At 53.0% G+C, this 18,372-nt stretch overlaps 3 protein-coding genes across 7 annotated transcripts; 1 reads left to right on the top strand and 2 right to left on the bottom strand.

Annotated features, from left to right (window-relative positions):
* The first annotated feature begins 2,113 nt into the window (after positions 1-2,113).
* Positions 2,114-4,750, top strand: LOC123455267 (CASP-like protein 4A1). The gene is made up of 3 exons (XM_045135476.1): positions 2,114-2,233; positions 2,354-2,526; positions 4,122-4,750. Exons 1-3 carry the CDS (start codon positions 2,195-2,197, stop codon positions 4,165-4,167), a joined length of 258 nt encoding a protein of 85 aa, XP_044991411.1. The 5' UTR covers positions 2,114-2,194; the 3' UTR covers positions 4,168-4,750.
* On the bottom strand, positions 3,407-13,021 carry Hoxa10 (homeobox A10). 5 transcript variants are annotated; one of them, XM_004652787.2, is made up of 2 exons: positions 12,479-13,021; positions 3,407-4,990 (listed from the first exon to the last, which is right to left on the bottom strand). In XM_004652787.2, the coding sequence occupies exons 1-2, from the start codon at positions 12,741-12,743 to the stop codon at positions 4,716-4,718; spliced, it is 540 nt and encodes a 179-aa protein (XP_004652844.2). In that variant the 5' UTR covers positions 12,744-13,021; the 3' UTR covers positions 3,407-4,715. The 5 variants fall into 5 exon arrangements, with proteins under 5 accessions (XP_004652844.2, XP_044991408.1, XP_004652843.1 ...); XM_045135473.1 differs by lacking the exon at positions 12,479-13,021 and adding an exon at positions 8,109-8,262; XM_004652786.2 differs by lacking the exon at positions 12,479-13,021 and adding an exon at positions 6,255-7,736.
* Positions 13,022-13,979: 958 nt separating this feature from the next.
* On the bottom strand, positions 13,980-18,108 carry Hoxa11 (homeobox A11). Its single transcript, XM_004652785.3, has 2 exons — positions 17,234-18,108; positions 13,980-15,817 (listed from the first exon to the last, which is right to left on the bottom strand). Exons 1-2 carry the CDS (start codon positions 17,934-17,936, stop codon positions 15,585-15,587), a joined length of 936 nt encoding a protein of 311 aa, XP_004652842.1. The 5' UTR covers positions 17,937-18,108; the 3' UTR covers positions 13,980-15,584.
* Positions 18,109-18,372: the final 264 nt, after the last annotated feature.

Consider the following 18,372-nt stretch of genomic DNA (forward strand, 5'->3'; position numbering starts at 1 on the left):
ACAAACCATTCAAGGAAACACCTTCCAACACACTGACACACCCCAGTCCCAGGCCACAGGGACCGTGTACTAAAGAAGGAGACTGCCCAGCCACGGGAATACGATCCCTCCTCTGCCTGCCTGGCCGCCAGGAAGAGGAAAGTGGCCGACACAATGAACTCCGACGTGGCCAGTCCCCGCTGCCTCTGCCCCCTCCCCCTTAATATTTTTCTTTCCCTGAAAATTCCTCCAAGTCATCCGCACCCCCACCACAAACCGAGGTGTTTTAAATACCCGGCAGTCTTCCAAGGCTCTAATATGTTCATTAAAACAATTAATACTGGAGGCTAACTTGGATCTTAACTATAATTTTCTAAATCGTCTACCTGCCTTTTGCAGTTTGTACCCAGAGAAAGTCATAGTTCACTATTACTAAGAGTATATTTTAAAAATAAAGACATTGTCCCTTTAAATAAACCTTAGCTTCTAAATAGGAAGATTAACAATTAGCAGGCTTTGAGCATTTAACAGCTGTTTACTGGGGCCTTGAAGGATGGGGGGGGGGGGAATTTCGCAAAGCCAAATATTGTGCCTTTGAGCTCAGAGATTTGACGATAGACTCTTCAGACTTTGGTGTCTACTTGAATTTTGGCAGTGAAAGGGTCTGCAGTACATAAATAATAAACGGGTGTAATTACAAACCACCCCCTAGTCCGATTAGTATTTCTAAAACCTTGATCTCTTAAATAAAGTCAATACTCTGGTGTGGAGGGAGATGGCAGAGAAGAGTCTCGGGGAACTGGGTGTGCCTTGCACATCACAGGTTGTGAGACTAAGCCAAGCCAACAATTCCAGGACTGGGTGGTGGCCAGGGAAGCGTCGCTGGGTGGACAGGGGTCTGAAGGCACCGTGAACCTTGCAGGAGGAAAAGGTGGTTTGTTTACAGTTTTTGTTTTTTTTTTTTCCTTGAGAACGGTCTGGCTGGCTCTCATGAGCCGATTACAAATGACAACAAGGACTCAAGTCAGTGTCCCCACCGTTCTTGAATTTGGGACTACTTGCACTTATTTAACAACTCACCGCACCTCGCTGCCGTAGGGGACATGTCTAACTATTTAGACTGTAATGTCGCCAGTAAGTAGGCAGCTCAGCTTTGCCCCAGCAAGGTTCCTGCATGGTATTCAAAACCAGAGTTAGGACGAGCGGGCCTGGCAGAGCCGGAAAGGAGCTTCCGGCAAAAGCTGTCTCGGTGGCCAGGCTTCCGAGTCTCAGTCCTGCTCCTAACCTCAGAAACAGGGAGGCCGGCGAAGGCCTCTCTGCCCTCCATGTGGGCACACAAAGACGCCACGGGTGCCCCCTCGCAGGATCTCCCAGGCAGCGGTTAGTAAAACGCAAGGCCGCCGCCATCCGGTCTTGATCGTAACCGAGGCCTTGTCTGCCCAGAGGCCCGACCAGGCCCCAACCCACGGGCCTCAACAGCCGACCCGCGCGCCCCTTCTTCAGAAGGTGGTAAGTCCCCGCACCGGCGCAGAGAAAGATGAAACCTCCAGCCTTTCCACCAAGACAACCCTTTGCTCCTTCGGAAGGATGGTCTCGAAGGAGGAGGTGGAGAGATAGAAAGAGAATCAATCGAACAGAAAGATGGGAGGTGGAAGAAAAGTAGGTGAATGAAAGAGAAAAGAACAGGAAAAGGAGAGAAGAGATGGAGGTAGGATGGAAGGAAAGTAAGTAAAAGAGACTGGTGTGTGTTGGGGGGGGGTCCCAGGAACAGAAAGCACCGCTTACAGAGAGAAGGTAGGCCAGGATCTCAGCACCCGCTTGCCCTGTCTTTACTATCTCGGCCTGGGTCTCCACTGGCAAAGGAATTTTTTTCTGAGCTCATGCCCACATTGTACTATGTCTGTGCCCAGCCTTGCAGAAGCATGGCGACGGGGTCCCAGACAGATGCAGGCCTACAGTAGGGAAAACTCAGGCTGCAAGCCAGCGCCCCTGACCTTGAATGGCCCGGGGCCCAGAATTCTTACCACGCCCCCCGCGTCCCAGATTGTCCAGCTAACCTGACCGTACCTGCTCCGGGCCAGGTGAGGGGGGTGGGCTGGGTTGGGCTGGGGTGGGGGGAGGCCGGCGGCTGGCACAGCGCCCCGGAAGATGCGAGGCTCCTTTGCACGGAGAAAGCTGAGGTTGCCACCTCAGGCCTGGCACCACTGGGGCCTTGATGGCCCCCCCATCCTGGCCGGTCCCCCGCGCTGTACAGGTACCTGGAGACGATTTCAACTGAAGTAATGAAGGCAGTGTCGTGCTGTCGAGAGAAAGGTGGATCCCAACAACAGGAAACTACCTAAATCACCGACCAGTTCTCTTGCTGCCCGCGCAGGGGCCTCCTCGCCCGCCGCCGCCGCCTCTGCTGCCGCCTCCGCCGTCGCCAAGGAGAGGACCCTGCCACCATGCCCGACCCAACCGGCCCCCTGGCAACCTGCGCCGGCCAGTGCCACCGACTGCTCTGGGCTGCCACACACCAGTTATGGAGGATGAAGCCTCGGAGCCCCAGTGAGCTAAGCCTGAGAGAGGGGAGAGGAAGGGAGAGAGGGAGAGAGAGAGAAAGAGAGAGAGAAAGCGCAAAGGCAGGAGGAAGAAGGCTGGAGGGGAGCCGGCGAGGAGCGAGCGCTTCCTAAAGCTAGCAGCCTGGCTGGCCGGCGCCGAGCGGCGGCAGCCTTGGGCGACTGGCAAGCGCTGAGGACGGACCGCACCGAGCCGGGTCTCGCGTTCTGGCCACGGCCGCCCGGGCTCGCTCTCCCCAGCCGCTCGCTCCCCCCTCTCCCTCCCAGCCTCCCGCCTGCCCGGACGCGCGCTCCCGCGCCCCCTCCCCCCCGGCGCTGTCCCCCCCCCCTCTCGGACGAGCAGGAAACGCGTGGCCCCGCGGAGGACCGCCAGGTGGGGGAGGCCGTGCTGGGGGAGGGGGCGACCCTGGGCAGTGCGTCCCCATCCCCGGGCTGGACTACCTCAAAGCTGACCGCCGGCGCTAGTGGTACGCTGGGCCTGCTCCGCGGATTGAGGCGTAGGGTCATCTGAGGCCCGGGCACCCACAAAATAACTGGCCTCTGCTTGCCTGTCTGGGACGCCCCCGAAAGAAATCCTGTTTGGCTCCCTCTGTCTATGCAGATCTCCTCTTAACTGAAACTACTGATCCAAGACAGCCACAATCCAGATATACTAGCAAGTCATAAAACTGAACAAAAGCCGACAAACCTTACGGCACCAGGGCTATAGGGCCCAGACAAATTACGACCGTCTAGGTAATATTTAAATAGATGCCTAAAGTAATTGCAGGGGGCTCAGGCTAGTCCTCCTGTTGTAAAAGTGGTGGACGGGATAAAATGGAAGGTGAAGGAAGATAAGAAGTCAAAAAGGAGGTAAAATTTTTAAAAGCTTCATTCCACAGCTTTTATTCTATAAGAACATAAACATCGTCTTTTTTTCCACGCACAGCAGCAATACAATATTAATTTATTCTGATTTAAGATTAGAAGTAAATAAAGCTAGAACTAACATTTATAATAATGATAGAATGCATTTGCTTAAAACAAGATTGGCAATTTTTCATAATAATAGACATTTATACAGATTTGTATTTATATTTTTTTTCTTTTTCTGCACCTACAGGTTTGACCCTTTTATGCATGAAACTTCACAGTTTAAAGAAAATCCAAACAATGTCTCCCTTCTCTCGTTTTTTTCTTCTTGCCCCAGCCCTCCTAGGCTTCCATGAATTTCAGAAAGCCCATATAGCAAAAATAAAAATAAAAAAATAAAAAGGCGAATTCAAACAAACAAACAAACAAACAAAAAACCCAACTCCACAAGATAGGGAGAATTGTGGTGTGCTTTTCCCATGTTACCAAGTGGTAACAATTTTAATGGCAAAAATCCACTATTCCACGTGTATAAACAACACTACATTATTTAGCCACAGCCAGGATATGGAAATTGAGAGGTAAATTAAACAGGCAATGCAAGACCTTACACACTCTGTAAGTTGCCTTCCCTTGGTCATTCTTTTTGTCTGTCCCTGCTTAGATCTGGGATATCTTACAGGAGAAGAGGAAAAAATAATCTTTCTGATTCTTTCTCACTTTTTCAACCAGCCAAAGTCAAGCCCTATCGCTAACCTGCATGTCCATGCCTGTATAACACTCTCCCCGGCCACAGAAGAAAAGAAGAAAGAAAAAAGAAACCCAAGGGCCTGCACTCCCTGATTAAACACAGCCCAGCTCCAGACAGGCACACCCGGTGGTGGCGGTGGCGGCAGCTCCTTGCACCATTGACCTCAGGCCAGACACCTCAGCGCCGACAATGAGATCTCGGGCTTCCGGCTAGGTTTACCAGGGCCTAGGCAGGCAGGAAAACAGCTCCGAGGAGGGCCGGGGCCATTTCAAGCAGTGAGACCCAAGACAGCAAAGCCAGAATTTGACATGACAATTTGGACAATCACTAGCTATGGAGCATTTTAGTGTGATATGGCTTTTTCCCCCAGAAAGCAAGTAAACCAACACCAAGCCAACAAAGAAACAAAAAGTCTGAACGAACCAGCCCTGCACAGATGTAACAGCCTGGGAGACGGCGAGTGTGGGAGGGAGGAGTGGGGCTCCAGGACAGGTGCGAGTTCTAGGGCAGAGGCTGAAGACGGGGAGGGGACTGACGTTCTGGAAGCAAAACCACTACATCTCCTGGAAGCTTCATCAGGAAAAATTAAAGTTGGCTGTGAGCTCCCGGATCCGGTTCTCTCGGTTCATTTTCTTCAGTTTCATCCTGCGGTTCTGAAACCAGATCTTCACTTGTCTGTCCGTGAGGTGGACGCTGCGGCTGATCTCCAGGCGCCGCTCCCGAGTAAGGTACATGTTGAACAGAAACTCCTTCTCCAGCTCCAGCGTCTGGTGCTTCGTGTAGGGGCACCGCTTCTTCCGGCCACTCTTTGCTGTGAGCCAGTTGGCTGCATTTTCGCCTTTGGAATTGCCTAGCGTGTAAGAGAATATAGAGGGGAAGGTTAGGGTCGAGGCCGCTCAGGCTGTATGGGAGAGTGGGGGGGAATTCTCTCCATCTTTCCCATAAGAGGGATGCCCTAAGTCACACAGAGAGGGTTATGCTCTCCTTGGGGGTTGAAGAGTCTAACTAACTCCTCCAAATCGCATGACAAAAATCAAGTGGGTCCCACATCCACACTACACACTCGGTACTCCCTATTTACATTTTCTTCTACCTTCTTTTTTTTTTTTTTTTTTTTTTTTGCCCCTACCCCCAAGCACCTGTTTTAGTACCACGCTGCGGGGGCGCTGGTAGAATGAAAGGCCTTAGAAGGCAGCCATACATTTTGAACTTAATGCCTTTCTTTGCATCTGGACCTGTGGCAGGCAAGCATTTCCCCTCAGACCCTAGGCTGGGAGCTGGGGGTGCTTAATTGAATATGAGAATGGGATCTCCGCAGCCTCACCCCAGCCCCTTAGGTTGCCCAAGGACTGAGGAGGAGGAGGAGAAGGGCATAGTTGGGCCAATAGGGATATCACCAAAAGGGAAAAAAAAAAAAGATTCTCGGGTCAAGGGCCCTCCCTCTTGCATCTCTCCAAGAACCAGGGGTGTGCAGCTGGACAACCCTGAATTCTGGGGGAAGCGAAATGGCCCCTCTCAGGCCTTCAGCTCAGGGCCCAGGCGTCCGGGCGGATTTGCCTTTTCTTCTGCTTGCAAGGAGAATTCCCGCCCCTCCAGCAACTTTGAAAAAGGCATGGGGGATCGTAAACTCGAACTTCGCCGGTTAATGGGCTTATTTATTGGCGCTGGCGGCTGCTTATTTTGGATGCCTTACAAACATCCGCGCTATCTGCGGGCGAGCCACTTTCCCTCCCTCCCCCTCCCCCCCGCGTGGGCCGCGCTGAGCAGGCTGGGCCGGGGACCAGGGCTTGGGGTGCTCAGGGCCACAAGAAAGTGCGTGCCCAGGAGGAGGGCTGCTAGCTGGCGTCTTCGCCCCGAATCGGGGTGAGCCAGGGCCAGCGCTGAGGACGTCTTGGTGTGGGGCGCTAAGCCGGACGTGAATTTTTACTGCGTCCCCACGCCCAAATATTAAAAAGCAAGTTCACAAGGTCAGCCTGCCTACAGCTAAGGGCCAAGGCCGGCGGCGGCTGCTGTTGCTGCTGCTGCGGCTGCGGCTTCTGCTCCTCGGCTCCTTCCGGGCCTTGGGTCCGTCTGTCTGCCCGCCTGGCTTCGGCCCTGGGGCGCGCCTCGCTTACCCAGGGAGTCCTTCTCCGGCGACGCTTTGCTGCTCTCGGAAGGGGCCGGGGACAGCTCCTCCGCCGCGGAGGACGACGCGTGCGCCTCCTCGTCGCCCTGCGACCCCCCGCCGCCTCCACCGCCACAGACCAGCGTGGGGGGTGGCGAAGCGTCCAGGGCTGCCTCCTTCCCGGACGCGTCGGCCGAGCCCGCGGCTAGCGCGGGAGGCGGCGGGTCGAAGCCGCGCCCTGGGGGCTGCGCGGGGAAGGGACTGGCCGTGAGCTGCTGGGAGCCGCCGTGGCCGCCGCCGCCGTAGCCCTTGGCCGTGCCGTAGGCCTGCGACAGGCGGAAGTAACCCGGCACTGGCACGCCGCTGGAGGCGCCCAGGGCGCAGCCGTCGGGCGGCGGGGCGCGCGGGAAAGGGGCCAGATCGGCGGGAGCCGCCGAGCCCTTGGGGCATTTGTCCGCGGCGTCGTAGAGGCAGTAGGAGCTCTCTTCTTTGATGTTCTGCGCAAAGGAGCACGACGTGGCCTGTGGCGGGGGCTGGGGTGGTTGCGGCGGGGGCGGCGGCTGCTGCTGGGGCTGCGGCGGCGGTGGCGGCGGCGGTGGTGGCCCCTCGGGCGGCTCCATCCGGCACGACCTGGGCGCGTCTAGCCACAGGTCTATGGGCGCGGGCGCGTAGCCGTGCGCCCCGGGACCCAGGCCCCCGTTCCCCGCACCGGTGCTCGGCGAGGCCGCCTCATTGCGCTTGCTGCCCAGTGCGGGGAAGAGCCCGCAGCTCTGCAGCCCATAGGGCAGGTCGGTGGCCGGCGGCAGGTAGACCCCGCCGTGGGCGTAGTAGCCTCCGCCGCCGCCCCCCGCGCCACCGCCACCCGCCTCGCCTCTGCCCGAGCTGATGAGCGAGTCGACCAAAAAAGAGTTCGCGGCGGGGCTCTCAGAGCATGACATTGTTGTGGGATAATTTGGCGAAGGGAGCAGATAGCCCTTTCTGGCTGACATTTCTTGTGCAAAACATGCTGAATACGATTAGCAATCCCCCCGCACCTCGGCGAGCGCCCGCAGCCAATCCCGAGCCAGCGTTTCCGCGCGACCACTCCCAGTTTGGTTTCGTAGACGCGGGGCCGCTCTCCGAGGGCGCCCTCAGAGCTCACGATTGATATAAATATGTAATCTGTATTGATGGATCGGTAGACACACGCCTGACACTTTGGCCCAAAGGTTGGGAGCTGTGGGGGCTGCCCCAATGTGGTTGTTGGAGGACCTGGCTCTTAAGCTCGCCCCTCCCCTGCTCAGACGTGAACCCCTAGCGAGGGTCTGTTGGAAGCACCCTTGGGCCCTGCGCAGTTAACAAGTGGGGTGTTTATGGTGCACACTCCAGCCAGTCTTGGGTGCTCCCATGTCGGTTACGGAAGTGGTCACCAGCCACGGCACCTCTTTGATAAATTAAGGGGACCCTGTCTTAGTCTCGCTATTCTATTCATTTTTGGACTGGCCCAATTTCTGAAATCTGGCTCCTAAAAGTGACTGACCTGTTCCCAAGGCTGCCAAGACCCTCGAAGTGCCCAGAAGTCTCTGTGAACTGGAAGCTGTTTACTGTAGTCGCAACATCTCACGTAGAGTATTACCCAACATGCAATGGCAGACATCTCACCCCCAGTTCCCGCCAGCCCTCCTACTCCACGGGTTGGTGCAGTTAAGATTTCACCCTCACCTCACCTACTTCACCTTTTCTGCTTCTCGTACCATTGAACCTTGGAAGGCTGGCATCTGTGAGGTGACAATCTACTGGCAGCTTTAGCCAGACTTCCCCCACCCCCAGGCCAAAGCCAAACCCAGACCACACCCCATCATCCTGAGGAGACCCCCAAACTCACTTCCTTTAGGGCACTGGAATGTTGGCCCTAAGGTCTTGGCGCTTCCTGGATTGCCAAGACCTGGAAGGGAAATCTTGGAGGAATGTGCCCAGCGGGCACCTCTGCCACACTGCTTAACCTCTCCTTTTAGCCTTGGCATTCCTATGCTCCCTGAGGTTATGACAAAAATGTGTCATTACACTCCTGCCTCTCTGTTCCCACCCCTCTGCCCCCTCCCTTCTAAACCCACAGCCCGGCAGCCCTTGCTCAGGCAGCGCAGTGTGCACATTTTAACGAGGCTGAGGCCGGGGTGAAGAAATCTATTCCCCGAGAGGCTGAGCTGGGTTTGTGGCCCTATTATAAAATAATCCCAAGGCCAGGCGCTCTGCTCAGCAGACACCCAGTCCAACTAGGGGACACCTTCTTAGCCAGTTGGAGATGACCAGCCTGGAGCGAGCAGCATCAGTGGAGCCTGGAAGATCACTGTCTTGCCCCTGACCTGTGGGCTACAAGGTCTCTGGGATGCCCAGGCCTGCCCAACCTGCCAGCTGTAGTTGGGGCTGGAGCGTTGCTGACTGTGGGATCCCAGGAAATAGATAATTCAGACAGGGGAAGGTACTTGTACTGGAGAGGTCTTGTTTGGGTTCCACCCCAGAGAACCTAGCCAGAGGACAAAGACAACCCTGGGAGGACCCTGAGAGTTCACCGGAGAGCTGGCTAAGTAAGGCCTAGGCTCTGGCTTCTGAGGCAAGCAGCTGTGGTTGCAGCTGCTCCACTGGCCATGCCCAGGAGGCTAGCCACTGCTGGCGTCATCCTGTGGTTCCAGCCACTTCCACCTCTGTCCCTGCAGGTAGTGGCTCAGAAGACCAGTGTCTAAATGAAAAAGAAGAGGAATGGAGGGAGAAAGAGGGACAGGGGGAGAGGAGAGAGAGAAGAGAGAAGCACTGGATAGACCCTGCTCTACAGCACAACTGCAGCAGCAGCTGAAGGGACCTAGAAGGCTGGTTGATGTGGAGACATCATTAACTCTCCTCCGCTTTTCACTCTTTGATTTGCTTCTACGCCCCAGGCCAAGGTGAATTTTCATCTGGGTAGGCTTAAAAGGCCAATGAATGGGAGCGCTAAAAGCTTCCAAGCACTAAAGCCTATGGCTCTACCTTATGTTTCCCAGATCTGCCTGATGCCTACTCTGCTCACCAGACGGGTGAAACTGTTGTGTTCAGCACAGGCCACCTGGCAATGCCCCCAAAGCTGGGACTGCCTAAGAAAGGTGCTTTGCGCTGCCAGCCCCTCTCCGGGAAGGTTTGCTATGTGGGAAATAAGTTCCAAGAACACTAGAGAGATCTTTGAGGAGGATCGCCACCACAGCGGACAGCAGGCCAGGATTAGGGCCTGGGCTGCTCTTGTCTGGATCCCATGCAGAAAGAAGCTTCTCCGGCTAAAGTTTTCAAAGGATCAGTAGCAATTGGCAAGTACTTTGAGATGGTGGACGCTAAGAGAATAAAGCAGTTAAGTGAAAGACAGTGATATAAATTCATTTTTATTAACCTGTTAGGGTATCAGGGACCCTTCTAGAAAATTCAAGGACAGTTTTCCTTTGAAAATTTTGAAAAATTCAAATCTGTGCATTTTTTGCAACTTAACTCGTCATTTTTGAGGAGCTTATAGACCCTTCCCCCAAAGCCTTCTCTACATAATCCAGGACCCTCCTGAGACTCAGAAGCCTTGCTAATTTGGCTGGCAAAATAAGCCAGGTGCTCAGCACAAAGCACACTAAGCCAGGTCTAGCCAAGGCTCTGTAAGATGGCCAAATGGGCTTCTAGGATAGATGGGATACAACAGCCTGCACATGCCAACCACGTCCGCTCCAAGCCTGCCCCCGCTAAAGCGAGGAGGAGCTGGATGGATGGCTACCAGCCTCACGGACCATGGCATTGGCACCTGGGTTGTCATCAGCCTTTGTGGAGAGCCAGCTGTGTTCTCAGTCACAGTTCCCTACCCTCACTTGTAATAAACCAAACAGAAGAATTAATTTGAACTCTTTCTTGCTTCAAAAAAAAAAAAAAAAACAACACGTGTGTACCTATGTGGAAGCCCCTCTCTGGCCTACAATCTTCATCCCACCCCTACCTGGACTTGCTAAACAGCAAGCAAGAGCCTGCAGTGCAGTACAGTGGCTGATGTGGCTGCCTCAAACTAAAGAATAGAACGGCTGGGCTCGGGCTCGGCACAGAAGCTCAGGTTAAATACCGTTGAGTGTTGAGTGCGGTCTCAGCCTTTTCAGTTGGTCTGGAGCCTTCAGTATCTTCCAGCCATCCCCCAAAGCCTCTGTGCTTACAGAAACTGCAACAATGAGGTGTTAGCCTCCTCAATAAAAATATTCTGTTTATCGATCCGTCTTTGCTTTCCTGAGATTTGCCATCCCCCAGAGATTAAGTAAAGCCATTCAAGTGTACTGGGGGTCTGCTTCTGTCTTCTCTCTGTGTCTCTAGCTTATTTACCATTTGCCTTCTTTCCTTTTTGCCCTTCCTTCCAGCTGCTAAATCCCTCTTTCTTCCTTGGGATGCCTTTGACCTAAAACCCTTGGAATCTCCTTAGCTTAACCAAGCTTGCACAGAGGTTACACTGCCACTGCTAGACTCTGTGTTTTGTTTAGAAGTAAATATTGCCAGTTTCTACCTGGTGATTACACCAATTCCTTCCATGGAGCCACAGCAAATGCCAGACCCACGTTGAATAAGCAAGCTTTTTGTGGAGGATTACTCTGCATTCCATTTGGTAACAGATTCCTCTCCTCAAGTAGGCCCAGGCAAACACAGGAAATAAATTGTTATTATAAAAACAAGTTGTGTTTTTTCTTGTGAAAAAAAAGTTTGGTCCTGAGATCGAGATGATAAATAATTTGTATATGAAGGTCATTTCAAAGCTTTCTGGGCCCCAAGCTATCCAGAGGTCTGTAAAGCTGGGCCGTAACCCCATGGATGAAAATACATCCTGTATCTACATATGCAGAATTAACAAAAATTCAAAGCTTCTCACATTCACGAATTTACATAAAACTATAATATTTTCCAAAAGCAGTAACATTTGTTTCTTGTTCATCTTTTAAAACAACAACATTTCTGGGGACGTTTGATGTGTCTGTTCTGAACCATCAGGTCTGATTTATTCTTAACTTTATTTTTTTTTCTACTATTTTTCTAAATCTAAGGATTTAGCTGGCCCTTCCAGGATCCCCTTGAAATGCAACATTCTTAGCTTTGCCCATAGGAATCCCTCTGGTCTTAAAACCTCAGGCAGCTCCCGGGTTACAGGGAGGGCTCCTGGGGCTGTGCCTCACGGCTACTTTTCTTTTCTTTTTTAGCACAGTTTGGGAGCCTATGCTTAACAAAGACTAGTGACCACTGGGCACAACTTATGTTGACGTGCAAACACATAGACAGAGGCAGCATCTACTTTTTCTGGGATGCCTTTTATTCACCCAGGCACTATATATTTGGGGAAATAACCTAACTCTTTCAAGAAAAAGTGGGGGGAGGGAAATGAAAGAAAAAATTATATATGGGAGAAACGGGGAATTTTAAATTGTCCTCCAAAACATGAGCACTTTGATCATTTAAAATTTGTTTTATGACAGCCCTGAATAAACGACGGCTGGATCAAACTTTAAACTCCATGCCGTCTTTAAAAATGTATATGTATTTATTGATATATTTTGCATGATTTGCAAAACTACAAAATAAAACCCCACATTTTCACACGTAGGAAACTAGCAAAATGCCAGCCAGGTTTTGATGGCACATATAGAGATTTCTCCAGCAGCTTCAAAAATCCAATGCGACTTCTCAGAACTGGCCTCTTTTTGGGGGGGCGGGAACAAAGGTTTTCTCTAGGCTGCTAGACAGACCTCTAGAACTTGCACCTTGTAGGAAACGAGTCGCCTCTGGCCGTCTGTCCCGGGGTCTAAACCCGCTCCAGCGAACCACAGACACTGGCCACCCCATTGTTTCTGAGGAGAAACTTTCTCTTTTCTCTAGAGCAGCAACCCCCCCCCCCTCCGCCTCTTTTCCCTACAAACCTAAACCCAGAACAACTAGAAACCTTTCGTTTGGATGACGATCGTACCCAACTCATTTAAATCTGAGATTTTCCACAAAATTGAAAGGTCGCTTAGGCCAAATACTGGCACACGGAGCTAAGACCTACAACTTTTCCACATAGGCCTCCCGCTGCTTTCCAACCTTAAGGAACGATGGGGGGGGGGGGGTGGAAGAGACGCTTCTCGAATCACCGTGCAAACCCAGCCATGTTCCCGAGCTCTGCTGAGACATCGATCACCTCCCCACTCCCACCTCGACCCCGGTGAGATTGATAAACTTGTCGCCTCTTACCTTGACACATTTCTGAAATCCCAGCCAAGGGGCAGCCGGCTCCTCTACGCAGAGATGCTGAGAGACCTAACGAAGGCGCCTCTCTTTGAACTACAACACCCATCGTTTCTTGAGCGAGAGCCCCACTTTTTTTGATATGAAGGGGAGTGGGACAAGTGAAATAATGTACCGTGCTGCTCTTAGTATCAGAAGCGAACAAAGGCCAAGAATCACGCTGGGGTTCCGGGCTCCCCGGCGGCTTTGACATTGATCGGAAGTGCGCCATCTCGTGGCGGCTGCGCACCTAGGCCCGGCTGGAGATCCTGCCTGGAGCCTAGACGGAAACCGGCTCTGGGCACTGAAAGAGGGAGAGAATGTGCCCAGCCCGCTGCTATTGAGATCTCATTTTTACATCTAAGAAATTGCTGCAAAACCCCAGCCGGGTTTATAGCGGCGCATTCCAAATATGCAAATTGGCCGGCCTGGGACGGGTTTACGACCACATTGTCACAGCCATCGGAGGATGGGGCTTTTATGGGGCTCAGAAATCAAACCCGCGCCCGCCCGCCTCCCGCCTTGCGAGTTCTCCTGGCTAGACTCTCTCTAGCAACTTGAGAGACTTTGGTTAATCTTTAACTATCCCAAAGGAAGTCTTTTCCTAAACCTGGGCTTCCCTGCCCGCCTCCTCCAGCCCCCTAGGAGGGCTCTTGTTGGCCTCTGTGTGTCTGTCTATCAAACTAGACATTCATCTCAGGGTCTGCCCCACTCCCCTTTCAGTTCGATTTCCCCTGTCGCGCCAGTTAGGCAAACACACAAACAAATAAATAGAGCGGGGGTCCGGAGCCTGGGGCCTCTCTACAAATGCAGCCCCTCTCTGCTTTCTTGGCCCTGCCTGGGTGGCTGGAGAGAGGGTGGGGTGGGCAACAAAAGGCCTGTCCTTTCCGCCCTGCCCCTCAAGGTTATGGGTGATGTCCAAATTTAAGGCAGAAGTTCAAAGGCAGCAAACAAAGAGCAAACCGGCATCTTTTTTTTTTTTTTTTTTTTTTTTTTTTCCCCTGTCAAGGAAAACCACTGCCTGAATTGGGGAGAAAGTATACTTCGAGGCTTCTGAGAGCCAGCTGCCCTGTCCTGAAATGATGAGCCTCTTGCTTAAGGGATTCATGGGGCACACTCAGAGGGGTTCTGCTCAGGCCTTCCAGACCTGAGGTAAGTAAAGACAGCCTAGGGCCAGATCCATTGGCTAGTGCAGGCTCAAGAGGCCTTGAGGATTGAGGCAGGCCAGGTCCCAAGAGATATAGTCCCCCATTCTATGTCCTGAGAGGCTACCACTTCCCAGGAGGACATGGCCAAACACCTTGGTTTGCTAAAGGTAGGCTGTAGCTAAATTCTGATTCGGTCACCTCCGGACTACCTCAGGGGCTTGGTAACTTGCCCCTTTACTAGTAACAGGATGTTGGATGTGGGGAGGCATTTGGCAGTAAAAGGCAAGCCAGGAGAGGAATGTCACACCAGGACCCAATACTCAAGTTTCCACCCTCTTTATTTTCCTTGTGCCCTGTTGTCTGTGTGTACGTTACAAGCCATATAGTACATACATACATACATACATGGTGACTGAGGCCAGGCCAACACACACATTGCAAAAAGAGCCACAGACATTTCTTAACATAGAGAGGCAGAAGACATTCAAAGGAGGGTGTGTGGCTCCCCCAGTGGAGGCCCCAGGTCCTGGTGCTTCAAGTGCCCCTCCCTTAATGCTTTTCAATATTGCAGGAGACAAGAAGAACCATCTTCAACACCCTTCCCACCCCCTCCAGCACCTCCAAAGAAATAAGCTGATGGCCCCCCCAAAATTATTGAAACAAATTTGGTTATGGTTCCTTTATTTACAAGTCTTTTCAACACCATCCCTGTATGAAGCATACATTCAATCATTCTTAGCAGTGAGCGAGTTTAGCCGTGGAACACTGTAAACAGATAGAGCCTTTAAATACTTCCATCATTTCCCTCCCCCTACATTGCATCTTAAAATTCGCTTTGGTTCCTTCAGGGAAATATATATATATATAATATAATATTTATCTTTTAAAATAATTCCAAATCACTCTCTGGCTCTTAGAAGGTCACCGGAAGCTTCCAAGCTTCCAAGCTTCTTAGCCAATGAGGTCAGAGTTCAGCGTAGGAAGAGGGGACTTGGAGGGGGACTTTAGCCCCTCTAGGCATAGCCAAAGACCCCCTGGGCAGACACAATGCTTTCTTTGCTGCCTGATACAGAGCAAATCCAAGCTTCATTAAATGTGGTGGCAACTTTGCCCAAATCCTGCACTCCGTAGGCATTTCTTACAGAGATTGAGGGGGCGGCGGCCTGGGAGCAGCCTCTAGGTATTTCAATGTCTTCTATCTCAGGGTACAGTCATCTCTGCCATCAGTCTTTGGCGGGTTAGAATGAAGATGCCCTTTGGGAGGAAGAACATCCACATAGGCTGCATAGGGGACACGAGAAGCTAAGGCCTAGGAATAGTGTGGTAGTAGCTAGGAGGGGTGGAAAGACACTGAAGTCCTCTGAGTAGCTCTCTCTTTCTTCCGGGGTCCCTAGCCATCTCACACCTCACAGCCACCTCTTAGTTCAGCTGTCTTTCACATGGCCTTTGGAAAGCAACCTCAATTCTGGGCATCTAGGAACCCTCCCCCTCCTGCCCCTGTCCCTAAACTGAACTGGCCTTGGAGAACCCACACAACTTCTTGACTTAGGAGTCCTGGGGGTGGGCAGACTCTCTGTGGAGGGTCTTTGGGGGGGGTGGCCTCCAGGGGGCCCAGTCCCAAGTGGGGACCACACCCAACCTAAAGTTCTTGCAGGCTCCAAGAGTGAACCACCAGGAGTCCCAAACCATTCATTCTAGTGGATGCACACAACTCTCGGAATCCAATTATCAATAGGAATCTTAACCGTTGGGATCTTAACCAAGCGTCCCAGGCCCCTTCCTGTTGGGGCTACCTCCACGTAGCCTCTCCTCTTTCCTATAGCTCCTTTCTTCAAGTCACCGCCTGGCTTGACCTTGTCAAGGGCAAAATCTGCATATCGTTTCACGTGTACGAATCCCCCACCCGATTCCAGCAGGCTGGAGCCTTAGAGGAGTGGATTCGCTGAGTAGTACTGTAAACGGTCTCTGTTAATTTTTTTTTCCTTCATTCTTCTGTTCTGAAACCAAATTTTGACCTGGCGATCGGTGAGGTTGAGCATGCGGGACAGCTGCAGGCGCTTTTCCTTGTTGATGTACACGCTGAAGAAGAACTCTCGCTCCAGCTCTCGAATTTGGAACTTGCTGTAGGGGCAGCGCTTTTTGCGCGCGCGTTGGCCACCTAAGGGGGACGAAAGGCAAAGGAGTGAGCGACAGACATAGAGGTCGCAACCCACGCTAAATCCCAAAGTGGAGGAAAAAGGCAGCTCGCAGGATCTGGAGGCCCGGCCCAAGGCTCCTCAAGATCTTTCTAGACCCCTGCCTTCAGGCTCCTACGGCAGGCTGCAGACAAGCTGGAGTTGGCGCTCGGTCTCAGATAACAGCCGGCTCCTAGATAAGCCCCCAGGGAAAGGGCTCGGGCTGCCCCTTGAGCATAAAGGACTTCTCCTGACAGCAACAGGCGAGTCTGTGCTGCCCAAACTGCTTTGAAAGCAGCGGAGTTGGGGGTGGGGGGGTTGCTGGCTGCGCCTCGCCTGGCCAGACTAAACAAACAGCCGCCTGAGGACATTTCACCTTCAGCACCTGGGCCGCCTGTTCGGAGGCAGTAAAGGCCTCTGGGCCCCAGGCTCTGCCGGTTGCAGCCATGATTTGGCCCTCGTTAACATCTGGGGCAGCTGGGGGGTTCTTTGTCAGCCTGAGTCCTGGCCACCAGGTCCGCCATCATCGCTAGTTTCCCAGATCCCTGGAGATGGGAGGTGGCAGAGGAAACCCCCTACCCCCGGGGCCTTCACAGAGCACTGATACCACACAACCAGGGGGGCTTCTGCAGGGCAGAAGTGCTGCTTTAGGTAGGAATGAGGGAAGAGAGTATCAAGCAGACTCTACTTACCCACTGTTTTAAAAAGGAAAAAAAAAACCCACAAAAATTTGCTTTTGACAGATTTAATAACAATTGTGAATAACATGTAGTTGGACAGAAAGCGGCACGTAATTGCCACCGCGCCAGAGGAAAATGGCTTCCTTTGGACAAAAAGGCCAACTTTGGGTTAATTTGTTTCTTTTAATATATTGCTGGAGCTAAGCGGGCTTATTTATCTGTTAAATGCACTGCTAGCGCCATCGTTAAACAGCGATGCCTTTGAATCCCAGCCGGGACTGGAGTCCGGGCGCAACACATGGCTTTTATAAAAATCTGCGGATTACCTCGCTATCAAAGGCTCCCGAAGCCCTTGTAGGGGAATTTACAGGCGCTCACCTCCGGCTCCCCAGCCTGGAGCTGGCCCTGAGCGGGATTGAGCTGCCCGGTTTGGGAGCTGAGAAGAGGAGGGGGGGTAAAAAAAAAAAAAAAAGGAAAAAGGGGAGTTGTGTTTTTTTTTTTTTTTCAGGCATGCTTTGGCCGGTGGGTATTTCACGGCCAATTTCAGCACTCGCCACGTGATCCCGCCTTTTATAACAAAGTTTTGTTGGGGGAAAACCTAAAGGCCCTTCATAAACCTTATATGCTTATAAAACAGCATATAAAAATTTAACAGCGGTGCTGCGCTAGATTTCCAAACTCCCCTTTCATAAAGCGCAGGGCGCTGCCTTTTATACGTACTGGAGCCGCCGGCCTTGTCCTCAGTGTGGCCGGAAGACGACTCGGGGCTGCTGCTGCTCTCGGGCCGCCGCCGCCGCTCCTTGTCCTCCGCCGCCGCCTCCCGGCAGCCGCCGCCGCCGCCGTCCGAACTTGAAGTTGCCGGCGCGCCCGTGGCCGAGGCCGCCGCCGCCGCGGAGGTCGCCGTGGCCGCCGGGGGCCCTTTCTCCACGCTCTTGTCCCCGGGGTAGTCGGAGGAAGCGAGGTTTTCCGGGGTGCCGTAGGCCGTCTCGAAAAACTGGTCGAAAGCCTGGGGCAGCACGCCGTTCCGGCCCACGGTGCTATAGAAATTGGACGAGACGGCGGGGGTGGGGTGGTGGTAGACGTTGGCCGAGCTCTTGGCCAGCACGTCGCCGGGCACGCCGGCCGCGCTGGGCGCCTGCAGGCAGTCTCTGTGCACGAGCTCGTCCGCGGAGTAGCAGTGGGCCAGATTGCCGCGGGGGTGCCACTTAGTGGCGGGCTCAATGGCGTACTCTCTGAAGGTCACTTCGCGCACGGGTTGGACCTGGGGCAGGTTGGAGGAGTAGGAGTATGTCATTGGGCGCGAAGACGGGGTCTGGGGCAGAAAAGAAGGGAGGCTGGAGAAATCTGGACCCGAGACGTAGTAAGTACAACTTGGCAAATACATGTTAGAGGAGCAGGGACCACGCTCATCAAAATCCATCATTGGGCTACCTTGGGCTCTCCGCAGTAGCCGAGCTTAACATGATTTCTCCACTGCAGCTGCCTCTTTGAAGCGGATCCGTGAAGTAGAAATTTGGAGACGTAAGCTGACGTGGAAATCTATCCCCCCATCCTTAGCAGGGAGGTGCTGGTCATGTGACCCGATGTTGAAATTGACAAGCTGCAAGCTAGTCCTGGCTTTCCCCCACCCCCCTTCTTTCCTTTTTTTTTTTTTTTTTTGCCTTCCCCCCCTCCCCTCCCTGCTCGGCTTCCTTTCTTTGTAGCCACCTCTGGGGAAGCAACAGATCGTCACTCGGTGTTCTCACCGAAAGCACGTAATCGCCGGTGTAACTCATGTTGGCTGGGGGGCCTCCCGGCGCGCCCGAGAGCCTGGGGTGCGCCCCCAAGCTGCTCGCTTTGGCTCAACGGCACGATCCTGG

Source organism: Jaculus jaculus, chromosome 16 (genome assembly GCF_020740685.1).
Source record: "Jaculus jaculus isolate mJacJac1 chromosome 16, mJacJac1.mat.Y.cur, whole genome shotgun sequence".
NCBI lineage: Eukaryota > Metazoa > Chordata > Mammalia > Rodentia > Dipodidae > Jaculus > Jaculus jaculus.

Coding starts and splice junctions, on each gene's coding strand:
- LOC123455267 (XM_045135476.1), top strand. CDS start 2,195: ATGGCCCCCCCATCCTGGCCGGTCCCCCGCGCTGTACAG. Junction 2,234..2,353: donor CGGTCCCCCGCGCTGTACAG/GTACCTGGAGAC, acceptor CTGCCCGCGCAG/GGGCCTCCTCGCCCGCCGCC. Junction 2,527..4,121: donor GATGAAGCCTCGGAGCCCCA/GTGAGCTAAGCC, acceptor TTTTTCAACCAG/CCAAAGTCAAGCCCTATCGC.
- Hoxa10 (XM_004652786.2), bottom strand. CDS start 7,233: ATGTCAGCCAGAAAGGGCTATCTGCTCCCTTCGCCAAATTATCCCACA. Junction 4,991..6,254: donor GCCGGAGAAGGACTCCCTGG/GTAAGCGAGGCG, acceptor CTTACACGCTAG/GCAATTCCAAAGGCGAAAAT.
- Hoxa11 (XM_004652785.3), bottom strand. CDS start 17,936: ATGATGGATTTTGATGAGCGTGGTCCCTGCTCCTCTAACATGTATTTG. Junction 15,818..17,233: donor GGACAAGGCCGGCGGCTCCA/GTACGTATAAAA, acceptor CGTCCCCCTTAG/GTGGCCAACGCGCGCGCAAA.